The sequence below is a fragment of the Platalea leucorodia genome (genome assembly GCF_965183815.1).
Source record: "Platalea leucorodia genome assembly, chromosome: 1".
Taxonomy (NCBI): domain Eukaryota; kingdom Metazoa; phylum Chordata; class Aves; order Pelecaniformes; family Threskiornithidae; genus Platalea; species Platalea leucorodia.
Genome location: NC_138823.1, coordinates 18330679 through 18352894, shown reverse-complemented (window position 1 = coordinate 18352894; position 22216 = coordinate 18330679). Strand labels below are relative to the sequence as shown.

Sequence of the window (22216 nt, the reverse complement as noted above, 5' to 3'; positions counted from 1 at the left end):
GGTGTAATTCAAGAGGATCTACTTATCTAACTACCACAGTCAAAGCAAATGTACATTAAATATTTCCAAAAACCACTACAGGACTTAAAGCCCTTTTCAAATTTGAGTACCTGGGTCACTTTTTGTGTCCCGTCACTTTTTGAATAAGTTTCATATTCATATATAAATGACAAGTGTTTAGTAACCAAAAGATGCAATGAAAATTTTAAGTGACAACATTAAACTTCACCTGACAGATGAATCACAGATCTTAGGTGGCCACATACTTTTGAGGATCTCCTTTAAGTATTTTTTTTTTTTTTTTTGAAAAATGAATACTAAGTTGCAAAGTCACTCCTCATCTTGTCTGACAAAGACATTCTTGTAACATAAATGAGTATGTGTTGCCATGCTTACTTACGCACACAGGATGGAAGTTGACCAGACCAGTTGTGGTCCTGTTGACATATTCTTACAGAAGAACCAATCAACCGAAAACCAGGACTGCACTGGTACACAACTGTGTCTCTATATCCATAATTTTCTCCAATTACTTGACCATTGACTATAAGATCTGGAATACCACAGTGACCAGCTAGATTTTTCAAAGTAAATAAAAAAAACAAAGAAAAAATGATCAGTAAATATGCCAGAGAAATTTTAAATATACCTCCTTAATTAAAAAAAAGAAATGCTGAACATCTTTCAATTTTTTTTATTTACTTCATTCAAAGGTTTATTTTTATTAACTTGGGGAAAAGTGCAGTATTGCATTTCTATAGGTAGGACTGTACACATATAAAAAAATTACAAAAAGATAATGTAGCAAAGAGGTTAAATGTCATATATGCTATCAAATTTATTTTAAAAAATATGAATAACTCCTTTTTATTAAAACCTGTAAAATTCTATATTATTTCCCTTAGTTTTATTTTGGTTAAGATTAAACTTAATAAAGTTAACATTACACCATTATACATTTAAATAAATATAAAAAATCCTTATAAGTACAAATAAAAATACTTGTAGAAAGAATTATAAATATCTATCCATTATAAATGTCAATCCATGTGGGTGTCATAAATATAGCTTTCTTACAATGGAAACAAATTAACTTGGACAATTTATTGCTGGAATCTGATTCTCTGGATTGTTTTCCACTTTTTCTTTCCTACTGATCCCAGAGGAATCCCAAAGAGATTACCATGTTTGGGCTAAAGGCAGTCATAGCAACCACATGCAAATGTCCTGCAACCAAAAACCCTTCTATGTCTTGGACTAATCTTCTACCCTGTATTCTCAAAATATGAGAAGTATTTTATTTACACTATGAAAGTCACAAACAGATATTTCATCTAGAGAGAGGCTGGGAAAAAGAAGGTACCATGTGTCATTTGTTACTATTTTTCTTAATAAACTTTGGAAAATGGGCACTGTGATTTAGCAAACAATGTGATAATAGAAAATCCTCTGAGAATGGTTGACCTCGTGGAGTCTGTGACATATAGCAGAGAACTTACTGCAAAACCAAGTAAGGCAAGCAAGAAAAATGAGCAGTGTTTCAGCTAGTACTTTAGTGAAAAAAAAAAAAAAAATTACCAGCCACCCAAATGCCTCTGGTCTCCTTTTCTCCTCTACTTCTCCTCAAAAAAAACCCCACAAACAAACTCCCAGAACATGGGGTTGCTAATAAGAAAGGAAGTAATTTAGCAATATATGTAGCAAATATAACAATTAAAAGCAATATAGTTTGAATTGTTTTTTCCTTTGAACTTTTAAGTTTTTATAATACTCTGATGTAATTTGCAGCATTTTGTCTCATTCTTTCAGGGCTAGAAACTTCCTATTAAAAAAATTGCAAATCTGAGATTTTCTTATGACTTGCATCTGGCAACTTAAGCCTCGTATAGTATTTCATCATGTGAACCATGATCAAACCATCAGAATTTACGATACAGGTAGTATCTGAATCTTCACACAGATTAAATTGATGAGTGCAATTTGACTTCTGTATAAGGAACAGGTGTCCAAATCTGGTGCTGTTCAAGGGTATATTCACCCCCTGTTTGTCCCCTCGCCATTTCCCTCAGTGTTACATAAGGATCAGGCATACTTTAAATTTGTTTTATGTTTTCTGGGATAAGACGGCATAATGTATGATTATAAAATTTTTGTCAGAGTACTTCTTGATTCTCCAGGAAAGTCATAAGCTTAGTTCAGTATGTAGTAGACTTTCTTGAACATGCCACAAAGGGCCCAATTTCCCTGTTCTATTGCATTTGCGATGATAAACAGGACAAACTGGATAAGGAGTGAAAACTGAGCCGGAAAAGATCAGTTTCTATCAGAAGTGCAACCAGAGAGTTTGCAGTGATTCAGACCATGTTCAAGGAAATAATTTTCTAATTACATTTAATTACAATATTTGGCATGGTTCTTAATTAAGATTTTAGTGTTGCTTTATGGTAGTGGAAGCAGAATACATCACCAGAAAGGTCAAGCTCTGTTTCCTGTGCAGAGGGAATAAAACTGAAGTAATTCAACACATCAGGTGACATCACACTGCGGCTTCTGCAACTGTGCATTGCCATTACAAAAATCACGCAACTGCAACAGGTGAAAAATTCATTGTAAATCACCTGTAAGTCTTGCATTACTATTTCTGTTAAAATTCCCATCCTCTCAGCCTACTTCCTTTCATTGTCATAAACCTCTCAGACCCTAGTTTTTACTTTTGAGTTTTGAGTTACTTTTTTCTTTTTTCTTTTCTTTTGACTTTCTTTGATGTCTTCTGTTGACAAGGGGAGAGCAGTGGATGTTGTTTACCTGGACTTCAGCAAAGCATTCAACACCATTTCCCACAGCCTTCTCCTGGACAAACTGGCAAGATACAGCTTGGATGGGTAGTCTGTGAGATGTAGGGAATTGGCTAACAGGCCACACAGAGGGTGGTGATCGATGGTTTTAACTCAGGCTGGCAGCCTGTCAAAAGTGGGATCCCCTAGGGATCTATACTGGGCCCCACCTGTTCAACGTCTTCATAAATTATCTGGATGATGGGATTGCAAGGTCCTGCACCTGGGAAGGAAAAACTGAAGAGCCCAGTACCACCTAGAATCTGTGTGGCTGGGTAGCAGCTTTGCTGAAAGGGACCTGCTGGTTCTAGTGGACAACAAGCTGAACATGAATCAGCTGTGCACTGCTGCAGCAACAAAGGCAAATCGGATCCTGGACTGCATGTGCAGGGGCATTACTAGCAGAGATAGAAATGCAATCATCCCACTTTACTCAGTGCTCGTCAGGCTGCACCTGGAGTACCGTGTCCATTCTTGTCCCCACCACTAAAGAAAGTTGAAGACAGACTGAAGAGAGTCCAAAGGAGGGCCATGAAGATTATCAAAGGGCTGTAGAACCTGCCTTATAAGGAAAGGCTGAAGGTGTTAGTCCCGGAAGAAGAGAGGACTAGGGGGGACCTCATCACAGTATTCCAGTACTTAAAAGGCAGCTACAAAGAAGACAAAGGCTCTCTCTTCACAAGGAGTCACATGGAGAGGACAAGGGGCAATGGGTACAAGTTGCCCTGGGAGAGGTTTCATCCTGACATAAGAAAGGATTTTTTTTACACTAAGAACAAACATTCACTGGAACAACCTCCCAGGGATGTGATGTAGTCCCCATCACTGGAAGTTTTCAAGATGTGACTGGGCAGGGTGCTAGATAATCCCATCTCAGCCCCCTTTCCCATGAAAGGTTGGACCAAGTGATCTTTTGAGGTCCCTTCCAGCTTGGGCTGTTCTATGATTTTATTACTTCAAATCCTTCTGCCTTGATTATTTCCTCCCACTCTGTATAACAGTTACATCTTTGGAGCACTAACTATATTGCATGAAAAATTGTGAACTAGTCACTATTAGTAAAGAAGTGAATATTTTCTGAATAGTAGAGCCTGCTCCTACCTCTGTGTAAAGTTTCTAAACTGAAAAATAAAAAAATCTAAATTTATGAAGAATATTATAAAACTGCAGCTCAATCACAACATAATTTTAACTCCCTGTGACAGTGTTAAGGAATTAAATGTCACTTAAAAACAGGATATGCCAGACTTGTGACACATTTTTCATTTTGATTTAAAAAAAAAAAAAAAAACATTTGGGATTTGCAGAATTTGTCTCCATTTTTCACTCTGTTTTACAGGGGAAGTTTTGTCTGACTGAGAGACATAAAAAAAAAATCAAAACAAACACCAGTACCCCCCAAAAAACCAACCAAACAAAAACCCCCAAAGGGTTCAGCCCTTTTTATTTCATTTTCATAATACCATCTGTCATGTAGGTGCATGTGGTAAGCAGTTCAGTATGTTTGCTACTGAAAGTGTATGTAATGGTATACATAGTTCCTGTTAAGAGAACCTTTGAGAACATTACTGAAATGTCCACTAATTAATGCAGCTGAATAAATTCCCTAAGTTGCAATAAATTCAGAGACTCATTGCTATTTTCCAGAATTTTTTTCTGTTTGCTTTATTTTCCCACTCTTATTTCACACATCCACAGAGGTGGTCTCCCTCAGAGGAAATAAAGACCTTTCACTTGTAATAGTTGCTATCACTACTTCTCCAATACCAAGAAAAAAAGAAGATGAAGAAAAAAAAACAACCGCCAAACCAACAAAAAACCCCACCACCATCCACATCCATATCTGGAACAGTAATTATTACTGAATTTCTCTTCCATTCTATTATGGTTTTGTTGTATTTCTTCTAAAAGCAAATTGTTTATTTATTTTTCTCATGACTATCAGTAGAATTCTTCCCTTTCATCATTTTTTTTCTTAAGATACCTGTAAAGAAAAGAATTCCAAAATGTTTATTATACATTAAGGACATGTGCATATTCATTACTGCATGTCCCGGTAGTTTTTATGATCAATTCTGCTGTTAATTGTTTTTCAGGGGTTCCATTGTAAACTCTTATTTTAAGGGATTTGTGACAAATAAAGATATATATTTCCCCTTATTAACATTCTGAAATGAATTTTTGAAGTCCCATTCAGTAGCCTGTGATGCTTTTCGTTGTGTATTATGTGCTTGCATATATTTATATATATATATGCGTTTATATATATATATATAAAAATAGTGAGTTTGGGGTTTTGAAGGTTTTTTTTTTTTATTATTGAAAGTTTTCAAAGCTTTCAGATTACTGCCGATTCTTTGGTAGTCTGAGAAAAACAAATACTGCACATGTATAGTTTTCTGAGAAACTGCCTTTTTTTTCTGAATGAGACACAGTTATTGTGCAATGGCATAAAAGATCAACTCTATTCTTTCATTTTATCTCACAGCTGTATCCCTAAAACCTTTTTCCACTCACTCGCTTGTATTATATATATATCATCTACCGTGTAATTGATGTCAGTTTTGTCACACTGTTATAAACAAGGAGTAACATATGATTTCACTACCACAAAAAATAGTGCAAAGCCATAAAGGGACATAACTTTAAATCTGTTCTCTGAGAAACATCATTATGGAAGAAGAATATTTCAGTTGTGAAGTTTGGTATAATGAAACTGAATAAAATGATAAAACTGATTGTTGTAATAACTAGCCTTCATTCAATATAACCATAAGGTGTGGCTAACTGTCTTTTTCAATGAGATAGCTAAATGCAATCCAGATAGAATAATGTTCAGGAACTGAGCTCTGTAGGTGGAGTGTTTTCATTGGGGACTGAATGCAAATAATGCAAACTGGGTATCATATTGAGAGACTTCTCTATAAATATGAACAAAAATCTTCCAGAAAAACTATAGCAGAAGACTGAAAACAGATGCAAAAAGATAAGAAAGTAGAAAGCAAAGGACTGCTGAGAAAAAACTAAGACTACTGCTGGGAAAACAAAGTTTCAAATACTGAGAAAAAAAGTTGTCTCCTGTTTTTCTGTTTTTCTTGTTTGTCAGGAAATTTATTTTGCAAATAGATGAGAAAGCACTTAAGAAATACTGATTCTATTATCACTTTACACTCCTGTTTAAACAACCAATAAGTAATTGAATATTTGCTTATCACGGATAAAAGATTTAGTAGTACTGTTGTTATCTAATGGAATACCACTTTTTTATCCCCAAAGTAATATTCTGATTCTAAGACCAATTACAAGCAAATATAATACTATTGTAGTAACCTTGGAAGGCTATTGAAAACAAAAAATGAAAAACAATCATATAAGATTTGTGGGAAATATGAGACAGAGGAAGTGGTTCAAGCAGTAAGATCAATATTGTATGTCTGAATGAATGACTGAGTGTACTTATCAGAATGAATGAGTGAGAGGAAAAAAAATACACCCTTGCATGGTACATTGCCAAATGCAATCACATAACAAATAGAATATTTACTGTACTGCATTAAGAGCTAGGTTATGGATAGAAGAAAAGCTGAAACAAAATTAGTAAATGTTAAGCAAAATATCCATTCAATGATTTGCAAGAATTAATGTGTCATAATTACTATTACTGGGGGGAAAAAAAATATTCTAACACCCTAGTAGTAAATAGTTGACTTCACACTAAGTTTGGATTCTAGACTATTTTAGACTAGGCTATTCTAGACTGTTTTCAGGATAACCTTGCTCATTGTCAATGTCTTTATTTTAGTGCTGTATCGTAAGACTGACTCTAGTTCCATCTTTTATATGATACAGATATAAAAGACCTATACAGCAGTTCTATGAATCCAGTTGAGGCCCCTGAGTCTTAATGTAATTTATAATACTGAATCAAAAGATGTGACTTTTGTAAAGGCTAAGAGTCATTGCTACAAAGAAAGAGATTATGAACGTTTTACTGAGTAGCAGATTTGAGGGGGGAAAATAAGCTATAGTGCTTATTCTCAATTTCCAGTCTAGCAAAGCTTGAGAAAAATAACTACATGAAATATTATTAAGAAACAAAATTAGTCAAAAAATAGGAATGAAGGACATTAATAACATGTAAGCACCAAATATATTACCTAACTTGACATGAAATCCACCTCTAGCAATGAAGAATGAGCACAATAACTTAGTGTCAGAAACCTCAGCTGCAAAGAAGGTTTCTTTGCTGCAGATTACTCTCTGAGATGCAAGAGTAGGAATAAATGAATACAGAATCTTTACATTAAATGGCAAAAACGTGTCTATGTTTATTTTAGCTGTCAGTAATGTCAAACATGAGGACAGTAGTGAAAGAAATCTACATATCCATATATTATTGAAAAAACAGTTTTAGGTTATTACTCAACAAAGTTAATTAACCTGTCAAGATGACCTCAGCTGAGGAGGAAAGAATTGTTTGATGGAATTTATTTCTTCTCTACAGGGCTTGCATTTCTTATATAGATATATTTTTTTACATCCTTCTGTTCCCAAACAACATCTTCTGTAGAAAATCACAGTATTGAAATGACACTGGCACAGCCCTGGACAAAACAAGGTTCAGGGTCTTTCTCCTGCTAGTTTCAGAAGATCCTCACCTTGCCAGCTGTTCAAGCTGTACTAAAACTGTTCAGGATGAATGGTAACGTTCTTTTAATTCTTTTTTAATCCATAGCCCACAGAGGGAAGTTCTCTGCTGAATTCCTTGAAATGGCTGAATAATTCTTTAAAGATGAAACATCATATTCCTCATTTGAAAGTCTAGTTGTTATCATTATGCAGTAGTATCGAAGAACAAAGAGAAACATATGACTAGATATATTAATTCAGTATCACTGGAGATACAGGTTCCCTTTCAGTTGAAATACCATGAGTTTAAAAAAAGATGTTTAAAAACTGTGAAGAGGAAGAAGTTAGTTGCTTATATGTTTTTCCAAAAGTTTTAAGGATGAAAATAGTGGCAGAAAGGCTACACTTCAGAGGATACTTAGCCACAGAAACCTTTCAGTGACTGAAAGGTGACTGGGAAAATATAAATACTACAGTTCCTTTGTCCTTACCTGATAGAAATTTAAAGGTACACTCACTCCTGAGTATGCATTCCTTCCTCTCAAATAAAAGAACTGAAAGATAACTTTCCAGCTCTACTGTTCTATCTTGCTCTTCCAAACACATAAATTGCATATAATGTAAATATATATATGTATTTCAGTTCCTGATTTAATTTATCCACAACATACATAAATTTAATATCTTTTCATACCTTCTAAGTAGATTATCTAACCTCCCCACTGGTGCTTTCATTCACTAATGTACACACATCTTATAAACTGGTCTTATGAAAAAACTTTTCATCCGTTATCATGTTACCTTTCAGTTATGAATTGACTGGAGGTGCTAAATGTCAGATCCTTACCTGTCCCACACAGTTCTCCACATCACTGATTGATTCATGCACTGCATATTCTTCACTGTCGGCTTATACAGTTGCTCTGCCCCAGACAGTATGTCTGCTACTCTCTTTACCCCATTGACAGCATTGCTCTGTACAGAACTATTGGGTAATTGTTTTCTCATATGTCATCATATTTTCTTTGTGAGCAGCAGGCTGTCACCAATGACTCATTAGTGTTTGGAATTGGTATTTTTGTATGAAAAAAGGAAGAGAGAGTTGAGTAAAACTGGGGTAAAAATTTCTAAGTTAAGTAAGTCACAGGTTGTGTCTACATTAGCATTTTGGTTCAGATCCTCATTGTAACTCATTGTTACTAATGTCAGTAAATTAAAGCAAATAAAGTTAATGTCATAAATAGATAAAATAATATACATAAGCTAAGTTTTCATATAAACAGAAACAGAACAATTAATTTCTTCATCAAATATTTAAATCTTTTTCCTTGAGGAAAGCGTATAACAAAATACAGTTTTGACAGTCTCTTTTTACAAATAGGATATTCAGTAGAAATCTATTCTATGTTTCTGAATGTCTCTCCAGGATTTATTATATAGACTTTCCCCCAGAAACTGCTTTAATGTTTTCAGTATAGAAAAAGATCAAGCACAATAAATTGTGAGAGGCAGTCTGTAACCTTGGAGACAAAACAGTCATGGGTTTTGTCTTTGGCTGTTTCTTTATTTTAAAAGACTAAAGTGATTTTTTTCATATTTTTTCACCATAAAGTCTTGTGAAACATTTATTTGTTTTTAAGACTTCCACAACAGAATTACTTCAGGAGCCCTCTGTTGTTTTGTTCATTTTTTCAATTTGAACATTGTTTCTTCTCACCAGCTACGGAGAACAAGACGACTCATCCAGAACTCAATTTCTCACTACACTAAGTGAAAGATCAAACCAAGATCATTACATTAATATGATTGCTCACACAGTACTACATTGTTATTTAGGTATTCTGGAAAAAAAAAAAAAAAAAAAAAAAAAGTGAGGTTCAGAAAGGAGGGCAGTTGTGCTAAATGTTCTAATTCTCTTTGCCATCTACTGTCTTCTAAGATTCAGTAGCCATAAAGTATTATCCTTGTCCCTGTAATAAAAGAAGCAGGGACGGAAAAAGAAAGACAAAAAATTGCTGTGAAAACTATTAACATATTCTGACGCTATTATGGCTGTCATTAAAATCATGCACTACTGTCCATAATGTTGTGGAATTTTATTTGTGTTGTAATACAATTTGGATTTTAGTCAATATTTTTGGTGATTTAAAGCTTACTTATGTTCTAGTTCTCTTCTATATCTAACTAGATTCAATACTAACTAGTTTTAGGTTCTGTTGCTGATATTTATATTCTTATTTATTCTACCTTTCATAAATTTTTCAAATTACACATAACTGGAATGAAAATTAAGTTTTCTAACACAATGATTAAATTAAATGGTTTGAGTAGCAGTTTTGAAAAAATAAGTTGTATTTCTAAACAAAATACTTAGAAAAGGATAATATTTTATCCTGTAGGATTTCATTAATGTCATCTAACTGTACTCTTAAGGGTATCTTCATCACTTAAAATAGAAATACACTGGTAGCCACTTGAGTCCAAGCATAACTACATTTTTCAGCAAGTAAAAGTGGAAAGGCTCTAAGGTAAATGATAAAAAAGGTTTACAGCTGTGAGCAGAAAAGCTTTAGAAGTAGTAAGTGAAATTTAAATTTTTGTCTTACTGTTTTTCAGTGATTGAAAACAAACACCAGAATTTATTCATGAGTTGCACAAAAATTTATTTCTTGGATCATTACAATACCCGCCATGTAGATCTTCATGCTGTATTTTATGTACTTTCTCCCACATTCTACCATTTCTTTCATTTCCTCCATTTCCTCTACCTTCCAACATTTTCTTTCTCAACCTTCTTAAACAAATTTCTGACTTCTGATTTGTCATTAGCTGAACCCATCCCTCTATCTTAAGTCTCAAATTACTTGTTGAAGAAACAAGAATTGAACTGAGTTAGTCTGTGTCTTTCCAGAAATCTCATTCCTGCATGGTGATGTAGGTCAGCAGGCAGTATTGCTGCAAGAGCAGTTATAGTAGCCATTACTCTCTCCCTTTTATAAATTTGCCCTGTCACTAGGTTTTGTTTTTTGCTTTTTGTTTTTTGTTTTTTAACAAGCTATACACGTTTTTTGTATGCTATATATGATATATACTACATCCTATTTCTGTAAGTAAAACTTTTATTCATGCTCTCTGCAACAATTCACCATCATTAAAGCTTTGAAGATATACATTTGAAGATTTACTGTAGTCCTATTAGTCTGATACAAAAGATATCTTTTAGATTACTGTTTTCTCCTCAAGTCATATATTGGTTTTCACATATTTTCTTACTGTTTATTGTTACTGGACAGTATAGTATATGAAGTTAATAAAAACGAATCTCTTCTGAGAAGTTAAAAAATTGTTATTTCATCTGAAAATTGATTATTTCAGGGTTTTCATTTAAGTTTCAAAAAAAGGTTATGCAACCTATTACTATTATTAAGCTTATATTACATTTTTATTTCTACAGGCAAATGTAGGAAAATTTCAATTCATTCTCTGTTGATCTTCACTTGGCATAAAGTTATTTTAGCAAAATTCTTAAAAGCAAGTATTTTTCCAAGGTGCTATTCACAAATAGCAGACAATTTGACTGATTTTAGATTAATATTTCTCTGATTAAAATTTTTATATTTCTCCAAACTTCAATATCTGTAACCTTTGCAGACAAACCAGTAGAAATGAAAAAAAAATTCAGAACATTTTGATTACACACATACTATGGTGTCCTAAAACTTTTAGATTTAAAACAGTCTGTCTTACCATTTCTGACAACTTAGAAGAGAAAGAAAATCAAATGTGACGATCTTTTCTTTTTTCTTCCTCTCTGCTAAATATTTTTCATAGTAAAAGTGAAACATAAACAAAGCCTCTCTGTTCTCCTCAGCTATATGTCAGGAAACATTCCAGCTTCAGACTTTTATCTTGATAAGCAACACTTTTGCTCATTCATGAGTCATTCAAATTAAGCTTAAGTGAAGAATTGCACCAAATAATGCTGTATTACAGAAGGAAAATTACTTGGGATGGAGAGTATTCTAAAAAGGTAAATGGCAATCTGCACAAAGATATATTGCAACAAACCCCTATATTTAATGTGTATACTACTTCAGATTCTTCTGAAAGTCTCCATTTACAGATATTCTTTTATATTCTCATGCCCTCACAAATGACATGGTACTGTAACTATAACAATCATAGTCATAATTTGATAAGAAAAACAACCCAACCAACGTTTTTTAAAATGCAGAAGTCTCTTCAATGTCTGTGCTAACAGAAGGAGATAAGCTGATTTGCTTTGCTTAGTTTTGTCTGCTAGAGAGAAAGAAAATAGATAAGCCATGACAGTAGTATCCATACCTAAACATCTGGTCTCAATTCCACTCCAGAGTCCAGAAGACAGACATTCCCTCACCGCAGACCCAACTAGCATGTATCCTGAGTCACAAGTAAATATAGCTGTAGATCCATATGTGATCTGAGTTCCAATCTTATTCCCGTTTGGAGGTGTAGGAAGTTCTCCACAAGAAATAACTTTATGGCAAAACCAAAACAAAACAGAAATGTACAGCTGAGTACCACAAACACACATACAATAATACTTATCAACCAGTAATTATTATCAATCAGATAAATAAATTTCACAACTTGAAGTAATTTTCTATGTAGAAAAAACAGATTAAAAACTCTGCATACAAAGATTATTACTTCCCCAGAAATAATACTTAAGAAAGACAGGGAGGAACACAAATTAAAATTGTCTCTGTAAAGTTAAAAAACCCCAGCATTCAGAACATTATTAATTGCTATTTAATTACCTTGGTTATATCAATTACTTTTTCTTAATATTGGAATATCATGATTGTTGCCATTTAAAAAAATATCTTTATGTTCCTTTGGAAAGATGTAATTTTTATCTTCTAGTTCATAATGAAATGCTTTCACATATTGTGTGAATGCATTGTGTGAAATGCATTCACACAATATGTTGTTATAATGAGTGAATGATGTGCCTGGAATTCCTTGGTACTTATTTACAATTCAAAGCATCTTTTCATTCAAAATCATAACTTTTCTTTAATAATTTTATTTTAAGAATTATTAAAAAGAACTTTACTATTAGTAAACAAAATGGTGGATTATAAAATGGTGAAAGCAGTTAGTACCTTTATGCTAAAAAAAAATGTTAAGTAATAATATTGCAAATGAAACTTCCCAAAACAAAGCGAAAAATGTTTCTTTTAAAGAAAAAAGGGTTACAAATACATATATAGTATGTAAAATATCTATATACACAGAAAGATATATAGATACAGACATATACACAATATTTTTAACACTAGCAGAGGTGAAATATTGCAATTAACTTTTAAAAATCCTCTAAATTATAAACGAAATTTCCACTAGGTTATAGAGAAGTCAAAATTAAGGTTAATTCCAATATAATATATATCAGAATTGCATTTTTCAGCCCCTTTTTTATTAGTTTCAAATACATTCTCAGTAAACTCTAAACATATTCGAAACCACAATTATCTGGTTTATCTACACACTGTTTCCTGCTTTTTAGATATGTGTGGATTTATACAAATACATGCAAATACACACAGTTTAGACACATGCACCAAAACCACAGTCATATCCCATTCTATCAGAGTGCACGTCATGTTGTGTTTCACAAAGAGGAAGAATTTTGGAGCTTCAAAGTATACCCAAAACCCCACAATTTTGAAAAATAGATGTCTAAATTTAAGTACATAAAGAAACCTGCTTTTCACAGGAGTTGGGGAGGGGAACATAACTGTAGCCACACATTTAGCTTGTTTAAAGTATCTGAATATTCATTGCTCATTTTTTTGAAAAGCAACTATTGCAGGTTATCAGGATACCAGCTAATGGTAGGAATGATGTGGACTTGCACACTATATGGTAACCAGCTGAAAGGAGAGATTATTTTATTTATCAAGTGTGCAGACAGGATACAAAGTTTTTGCATGTTTCTAGACTATACAACATTCCTGACCTAGAAAAATATGTAGGAAAATGTTTGCTATTACTTATTTGTACCTTTATAGATTTAGGGACATTTAAAATCCAGAAACATGCTTACAGATATTTCATTGTCACTAAACCTAATGGATTGTGTTAGTAAACAATAGCCTTTAGGATACCCAGGAATTCCAGCCAGGAAACATGTTTCTAATTAACTGATTCTAATATTTAATTAGTTAATTTCTAATTCAGCCAAATGAAATATTTTTATCTGAATACAGATACAACATGTACTCACTTTGGCAGTAAGGCCGCTCGTTTCTCCAACTCCAGGTGCCATTAGCAAGACACTCAATAGATGCTGGTCCCAAACCATAATACCCTGGATCACAGCTGAAAACTACTTTTGTTTTATACTCATAATGTGAACCATTCACTATTCTCCATCTTCCATGTTCCAGTGTAAAAGAATTGATGCTTGGACATGTAACAACTTTCAGAATAAGAAAAACACATAGTTATTTGTGTCTCAGTACAGGCAAATTAGGAAAATCTGTACCATTATTAATTCACAAATATGTTTTAAACACAGTAACATAATGTTTGAAGAGAAAGGCTGTATTTGAAATTGCCTGTGGTTAACAGGTACGAGTTCTCTCATTTAATTTAATAATAATCAATGGCCTAAACAGACCAGTAACTGTGTATGCAGAGCTATGCAATTGGTGTAGACAGAATCTATACCATGGTTGAATTCACTGTAGATTAATAGTCATGGAACTCCTGTGACACTTTACATCAGACATCAGAATCTTTACTAAAATGTTAGCTACATTTCAATATAGGAATTCTTTTTCTACCCAGGTAAGTTCTGTGAGATATTAAAGACTCATTTGGAGAGGCTGCACATTAGTGACGGATAAAATAATATCCATATCCAAGATGGTTTTTCAGCAGCTACACATTCTATCTCATGTCTTAATTCTATGTGTTCTTCCTCCAATAACTTTGATGGTATCCACTTCTCTTTGGGACTGAACATGTATTTTCTCTTCAGTGATGTTCCCCTAATTTTAGATGGTGTAGGATTATAATGATGGACTGAATATGAATAATAAGCAGTAGTTTCAAACAAGTATCCCAGACTACCAGAGACTTTGCAATTCTGGATAGTAAATAGGGTTTGTTAACATTATATGAACTGTGCAGCTCACTATGGCTTTTGCATAAACTTCTGCAAGCATTACCTTTGATGTAGCTGCAAATTAATTATCAGTTTGAATGTATTCTATGATCTCTAGTGTAATTCTGCTGCTGTCACAGAATGTATCTCAGATATATACATTTCAAATATGTATTTCACAATAATTTAATACCAGCAATTATTCATAGATTAAAGTAAACTGAAGCTGAAAGTTTGAGTAATGTGAAGATTTGTGCCTTGGATAAACAAAAAAAAATGTACAGCCAGGTTCTTACTCGAGACTTTTCACATTACTTACCTACACAGCGAGGTGTTTTATTGTGATTGCTCCATGTACCATCCGGCTGGCAGACTGCAGTAGTAAGTTCCTTAGCTGATAGTCTATATCCATCATTGCAAAAATAAGTAACGTGGGTGCCAACTAAGTAATCTGTAGTTAATATCCCACCATTTAATGGAGCTTTAGGAATTCCACAAGATATTGCTGAGTAAAGAGAAAGACACAATTATTTTATATCTTCTTCACTATAAGATTCCGCTCATCTCAAAGCGTTTATGAGTTGTAACATCAACAGTCTTAAATTCATAAAAATGACTTTTTAACTCATTAATGTGTGTTTTAAGTCTACAAATAAAATCCCTTAAAATTTTAGGGAATTAAATCTCAGGAAGTTTTTGTCTTTCGATGGAAGAGATTAAAAATAAGAACAATGGTTCATAACTCAGCAGCTATCCATTCAAAATGCAGAAGGTAATCAAAGAAGAGGCAGTAGATAATATGTGGAAAAAATATGATCAACATGGTTGAATCAGTAAAGCATCAGTCTGAGACATTCAAAGTCTACTTTGTAATTCAGGTTTCTTCCATCAGATGTACTACGTGACCTCCGGCAAAGCACTAAAATTAACTTTTAACATTCTATTTTTCCTTCTGCACAGCAGAAAGAAAATACCCTTTTGAAAATATTGAAAATTGACAAATGAAAGTGTTAGCCACTTTTTTTTTTTTTTTTTTTTTTAAATTATTCAGCAGAAAGAAAGCATTAAGAGAAGATCTGTTTCTAAATAATGCTCTGTCTGTTTTGGGAATAAAATCAAAACTAAATCTTTTCCACAGTTTAACACCATACATTTAATGAAGGTCAGATCCAAAAAAAAAAGGACTTTTAGGTACTTAACTCTTAAGTACTTTACGTTGGAGCAGCATCTTGAACCCTAAGAGGCCACCTATCCTGACTACATAGAAATATGAAAAGTTAAGCCTCCCAGACTATGTATAAATACTTGGTAAAAAAGAGTAATCTATTTTTTTCCCCTATTGTGAGCTGATCTGATGTAAGACAGATCTGCTTCATGAGCAATATAACAACAGTGTGGAACTATACTAAAGCTAATAATCACAGCTGAGACACAGGTAAAACACTAATGCTGTCATGACTTGCAGAACAGAGCTGATAGGGCCAATGTTTAAATATACTTGAATTGCCATAAAAAGAAACTCTGTATGACATGTTAATTGAAAAAAAAAAAAAAAAAAAAAAGGACACACTGTATTGAAAAGATCAAAAAGATCAAAAAGAAAACTATTATTAATTTGCTCATCACCTTATCTGGGCAACCATAAAAACATGTCTTATGGCTATCACAATATCTGCTGCCAACTAGAGACAAACACACATTTAGAAAAAAGTAAGAAAACAGTGATTAGCAGATAGTGAAGACCCCAAGAGAGTAATTGAATTCCATCTTCCAGAGGGTATGATCCCAGAGGGATAAAAAGAGAGAAGTGAACTAAACCAGAAGGTCCATCTTCCACTTCGTACTAAACATCTGACAAAGCTGTACTTTCACCTGATATCACCGAAGAAAGAAACTGAGTCTCCATGAGACTAAAGTGAAAACGTATGACCAAGTTGGTGTTTATTATATATCAAATTCCTCAATAGCTTGGATTGCAGCAGCAAACATTAGGCAGACCTATCCGTGCAAAGAGGAGGATAACCAAAGGCTAATATAATCAAGGTATAAGCAAATAACTGTTTACTGCATAACTGGCCAAGCTAACCTCTTCCTTCAAAAGCACATGTTAATGACAAAAAGAAGTTTCAGATGATAATGGAGTAGCCAGAACCAAGTTCACTTCCAGTTATATCAGGGCCAGCATTCAGCAGGGTATAAAAACTGATATCCACCTCCAAAAGACTTGTAACATTAACAGCTGTTGCTTATGATCCTAAGCACCAACAAATGCTAAAGCACTACTTGTTCACATACTGAAAATTCTGTCTCTTTTAGCAATCAGCAAAATATATATCAGAAATTTTGTAGATACAACCTGAGATGTTTAATATCTACCACTGAGATTAATTATTCCTTCAGTATTCAAAAATCTTCGTTAGTGACTTGATAAATTTTGAGTCATATTATCGATGTTAACAGAATCAATCTTGTGGCATAAGAGAAAAATCTCCTTCCCTTAACCTTAAATTTTTAAGAAACAAGTTTCATCCCAGCACACTAAATGCTTGACAACAGCCTTCTATACAAACAACAGAGCTCCCAAGGAATCACTCAATGACGTTTTTAGTTTACAGCAGTTATGATCTGAATTTTACATATGTGAAAACTTGCACAGAAATTTAGCTTTTAGTTAAGGGAAAAAATATGAAAAGATCAAGACAAGTTATTGCTACATTTAACAACTTGACAGGAAAAAAAGGACAAAGTGCCCAAAAAACAGGTATATCACAGAAATGTTTGGTCATTATATGTCAGCTTGGACAGTGTTGCAAATCAACACCATAATTGTACTCACAACTGAAACATTAAAATCTATTCTTTGTTCACAAACTTCAGAACACAGTTCCAATTCCAAAGATATACACATACAGCCCTTGGAAGACTTTAACTTTATTAGTTCTCAAAGACCACCAGCACATTCTAAAGACTTATCTGAAATATCAGAAATTATTATCAGACCAGGATGAAGTTCTTAAATACCCTTCATTAAATGTTAAGGCACGATTAAAAGTTTCTGTGATGACAATTTCCTAAATAGAAATCAGACTATTCACCCTATTAAGGACCTCAAATCCTTGGATTTGCTCTTCCTCACTTAAGAACAACACTTAGCAGATGTAGCTACCTTTCACATGTCAAGGATATGAGAAAAAAATTGAGTATCAATACAGACACCAGGCTAGAGCTGGTAACATTTACCAGGAGCATTTCAAACATAGGCAAGACTACTGAAACTATGCAGTGACATAGTCCTCTGAACTTTACCTGGACATTCAACTTGTGAAAAATTAAGAAATTCTATAAAAACTAAATTTCCTGTAGATTGCCTTATAAATCACTTTAAAGGATACCAACTATCTCTTTGGCATTTAATAAGTTATTAATTGAGTTTTCACACCTGTCCCAATACTGCTATACATTTGGAAATGAACAAGTCTCTTTTGAATAAATACAAGACTTATTTATCTTATACATAGCTATATTAATTTTTCTAATGTATATGAATATGACTATCTCAAACCTATAGCCATGTCTAAAAAAATGTAAAGGTAGAAGGTGTTATGCTTTACACATCTGATATTTGTTCCAGACCACTACAAATGTACTTTAGCTTAATTTTTGAGAAAATTATAACTCATCAGGTATCATACCTAACCAAGTATTCTAGGTATTCTTTCTTTTTTTTTTTTTTTTTCCCCCCAATGCTTTAGTATAATTCATATAACATTCACAGTTATGCAACACTTATGTCTGCTGTTACAGACAATTTAGATTACTGACAGAGAATTCTTCGGGATATAATGTTATGTTTGAAACTTTACTTACTTAACTCTCTACCGAGAATTCCTGTAAAAGCATTTGCCTGTTATCTATATATGATATTATAAAATATTAATACTGATTTCTGATGAGGCCTGTGTGAGACAATGTTTATTTGCAAAAGAAATATTTCATAATTAAAACCAAGAATCATGTAATGCTGAGATAAAAAATTAAAATGTAAAAAATAACTAGGAGAAAAACAAATGTTTTAAAACACTTTGAATCTTCTGAGATCTACGATCAGTTGTAAATATTCAACCATTTATATGAATTCATCTTAATTCTTGTATTCAGATAGATCATTGTAAACCTGCTCATTCTTTCAAGTTTATCATAGCCAGACCTCATAATTTAGTTAACCATGAGAATCTTTTATTGAATTGTGATCAGAGGCTTAATATCATGAAAACTGAGATGGATACATGGATTGCAACATTTTCACACTATGATTCATTTAATGCATACCTATATAAACAGAATAGTTAATATCTAAAAGTTAGAACAGTAGAAGTTTGTAATTAATTTGTATTATTGTTACCATTATACTAAAACAATATCAGATTTTGAAGCAGTTTCCTTTTACTTCTTTTCATGACAGAGGAAGCGTGCTTTCGTATTAACTTTGAAACAGGTTTCAGGTAATTGCCAAAGTCTCGCTTGAGGCTTTTCTTTTTGATTCCTTATTACTGCATTGAGTCTCTTCTACTGAGATATGTTTAGTTCTATAAACAATGTAAAAAAGCTTTCATCCAAGGTTAAAGTGTGTATTTGGATTTTTCAGGTTCTGTCAATCCTGTAATGCAAGTGATTTGAAGAATGGCTAGTATTATTTATTTAGAGGTTCAGTGATCAAGCTTTGTATTCATATAGGTATAAGAATGAGAACGTTAAAAATTGCTCAAACATTACCCATGAACATGGAAAAAACAGCTGTAGTGGAAAAGGCTACTGACATTGATTAGTTATAGGAGAGGATTCAGAAGTTATAATAATGGTACAGATAAAAAATGAAAAATGTAAAGAGAAAGCATTAATTTAAATACAGTCATGAAATATTCTGCAGGCAGTAAAAAATGTTTGCCAAGAAATGGACTTAGTATTGCTAAAAAAAAACCCAAAAAAAACCCACCACAAACCACTAGCTGTGCTGATTGCAGAGGTATCATTAAAGAATCCATAAATTTTGAGGCCTTAGATTCCTCATTTCCCATGGGATCATGCCAGTAACTACTACTGTGATTTGACTGGTAATCTTCATTTAGGGGACAGAAAACAAATAGATTAAGATGACATGCATTGCTTTTAAAGAAATTGCAAATATCTTTTTTTTCCTTGCACTGCTATGTAAAAAATAAAAAAAGCCTAATATTTTTTTTTGGCTGTGTTAAATGGTCATCTGTGGCAATCCTACATTCAGATGTGTAAAAGAACTGATTAAAACAGCTTTGCTAGTTATGCTGTAAATGATAGAGAATGTGAAGTAGAAGGTAAGACTGTGACGTCATCTGATATCACCTGGGAAAATAGTTGGTAAATTCTGACTGACGAATTATAACAGTTGTTAAAACAATGTTCATCCTCTATATCATGAAGTTCTAAAAACCACTAGCCGATATTTAAAAGAGTTAGAACTACTTCATGGTGAAGCTGAACTGCTCAGAAGTAGGGGGAATGGCAAAGCCCTTGTGTCTTGTAAATATCCTCTGTGAAAGAACATGAGGGATATTTACTGATGGTGTTCTCAACCTTTTGATACAAGAGGTCTTATCATAAGTCTTCTGTATCATCTGGGTACGGGGGATAATTTTCAACTCAGCAAAACAACAGGAAGCTTAGATGTATGACTGATGTATGGACGCAGATTATTTCTGAGGGTTTTTGCAGCAATAATGTGTCTTTAGGTTGAATCTGAGGAGTTTGCTGTTGTGAGTTACAGCTACATATCATGGCCACAAACTACTTTCCATGCACAAGGACTTGCTGGAAGAATTGAATAAAGTTCATATCATGTATCAAAGCTAGCCCTCATTAAATGCATAATTATAATAAACTGTTATTCAATTCATACATACATTAAATAATTTTCAATATGCTAACTATTGTTACCAACAGACTTTGTACTTGATCAGACACCATAAGATTGCTAAGCATTTAACTCCACTTGTTCCTAAAGTATTATCTGAGTATTGCAACTATTTCCATTACTGAACTCTACTCAGTATGTTGAGAATAATCATCTGCTATTTGAATTTGGTAAGTCATTTAGGGTTTGGGGTTTTTTTTCATTCTACATTGTTTGATGCATCTAATTAACAGTCTGGTCAACTTCTACAAATAAGTGTCATGAAGGCAGTCCTTAGATAACTGATGAGGAGAACAAGCTAAAGAATGATATGTAGCAAATGCACTGCCTGTACTTTTTTTTTTTTTTTTTTTATGACTTTCAGTTTTTAAAAATACAGGCACAATTTTTATATATTAATAGAAATTTATCAAAATGTTTTGAAACTGAGATTGTTTCAACTTTGGCAAAGGTTAGGTAGTTTTGCTTTAGGAACACAGTTCAAAGACTTTGTGTCAAAAAAAACCTCATGGGAAATTAACATGGAAAATTCCTATAGCATTTATCTTCACTGGTCAACAGGAACAAAATGTGCATATTTTGAATAAACACATCTACATAAGTAAGTTATCAGAACAATAATATTCTTTCCAGGAAAGTAAGAATTAGAATACAATTGTGATGGGTATTAAATAACCATTTCCTTTTCCTTGTTAAGTATAGAGTCATAGAATCATTAAGGTTGGAAAAGAGCTCTGAGATCATCGAGTCCAACTGTTAACCAGGTTAACCACCCAGGTTCACCTCTAAACCATGGCTCCAAAGCACCACATCCATGCGTTTTTTGAACACTTCCAGGGACTGTGATTGCACCGCTTCCCTGGGTACTCCGTTCCAATGCCTAAACACTCCCTCTGTGAAGAAATTTTTCCTAATACCTAATCTAAACCTCCCCTGGCACAACTTGAGACCATTTCCCCTCGTCCTGATGTGTACTACCTGGGAGAAGAGACCGATCCCCACCTTGCTACAACCTCCTTTCAGGTAGTTGTAGAGAGCAATAAGGTCTCCCCTCAGCCTCCTCTTCTCCAAATTAAACAACCCCAGCTCCCTCACCCTCTCCTCATAAGACTTGTGCTCTAGACCCTTCACCAACTTCATTGCCCTTCTTTGGACACACTCCAGCACCTCAATGCCCTTCTTGTAGTGAGGGGCCCAAAACTGAACACAGTTATTTGAGGTGTGGCCTCGCCAGTGCTGAGTACAGGGCCACTATCACCTCTCTGGTCCTGCTGGCCACATTATTTCTGATACAAGCCAGGATGCCATTGGCCTTCTTGGCCACCTGCGCACACTGCTGGCTCATGTTCAGGCGGCTGTCAACCAGCATCCACAGGTCTTTTTTTCCTCCAAGCAGCTTTCTAGCCACTCTTCCCCAAGCCTGTAGCGTTGCATGAGGTTGTTGTGACCCAAGTGCAGGACCCAGCACTTAGCCTTGTTGAACCTTATACAGTTGGCCTTGGCTGATCGATCCAGCCTGTCCAGATCCCTCTGTAGAGCCTTCCTACCTTCAGGCAGATCAACACTTCCACCCAACTCGGTGTCATCTGCAAACTTACTGAGGGTGCACTCAATCTCCTCATCAAGATCATCGATAAAGATATTGAA

General features: G+C 33.8%; 1 protein-coding gene across 1 annotated transcript in view; it reads right to left on the bottom strand.

Moving 5' to 3' along the window:
- Positions 1-22216, bottom strand: part of CSMD3 (CUB and Sushi multiple domains 3) — a gene marked incomplete at both ends in the record, with an annotated part of 751074 nt that overhangs the window by 66359 nt on the left and 662499 nt on the right. The window contains 4 exons of the mRNA XM_082307341.1: positions 401-574; positions 11808-11981; positions 13738-13932; positions 14942-15127. Of these exons, the coding sequence (XP_082163467.1) occupies positions 401-574; positions 11808-11981; positions 13738-13932; positions 14942-15127 (729 nt within the window). The remainder of the gene's footprint in view (positions 1-400; positions 575-11807; positions 11982-13737; positions 13933-14941; positions 15128-22216) is intronic.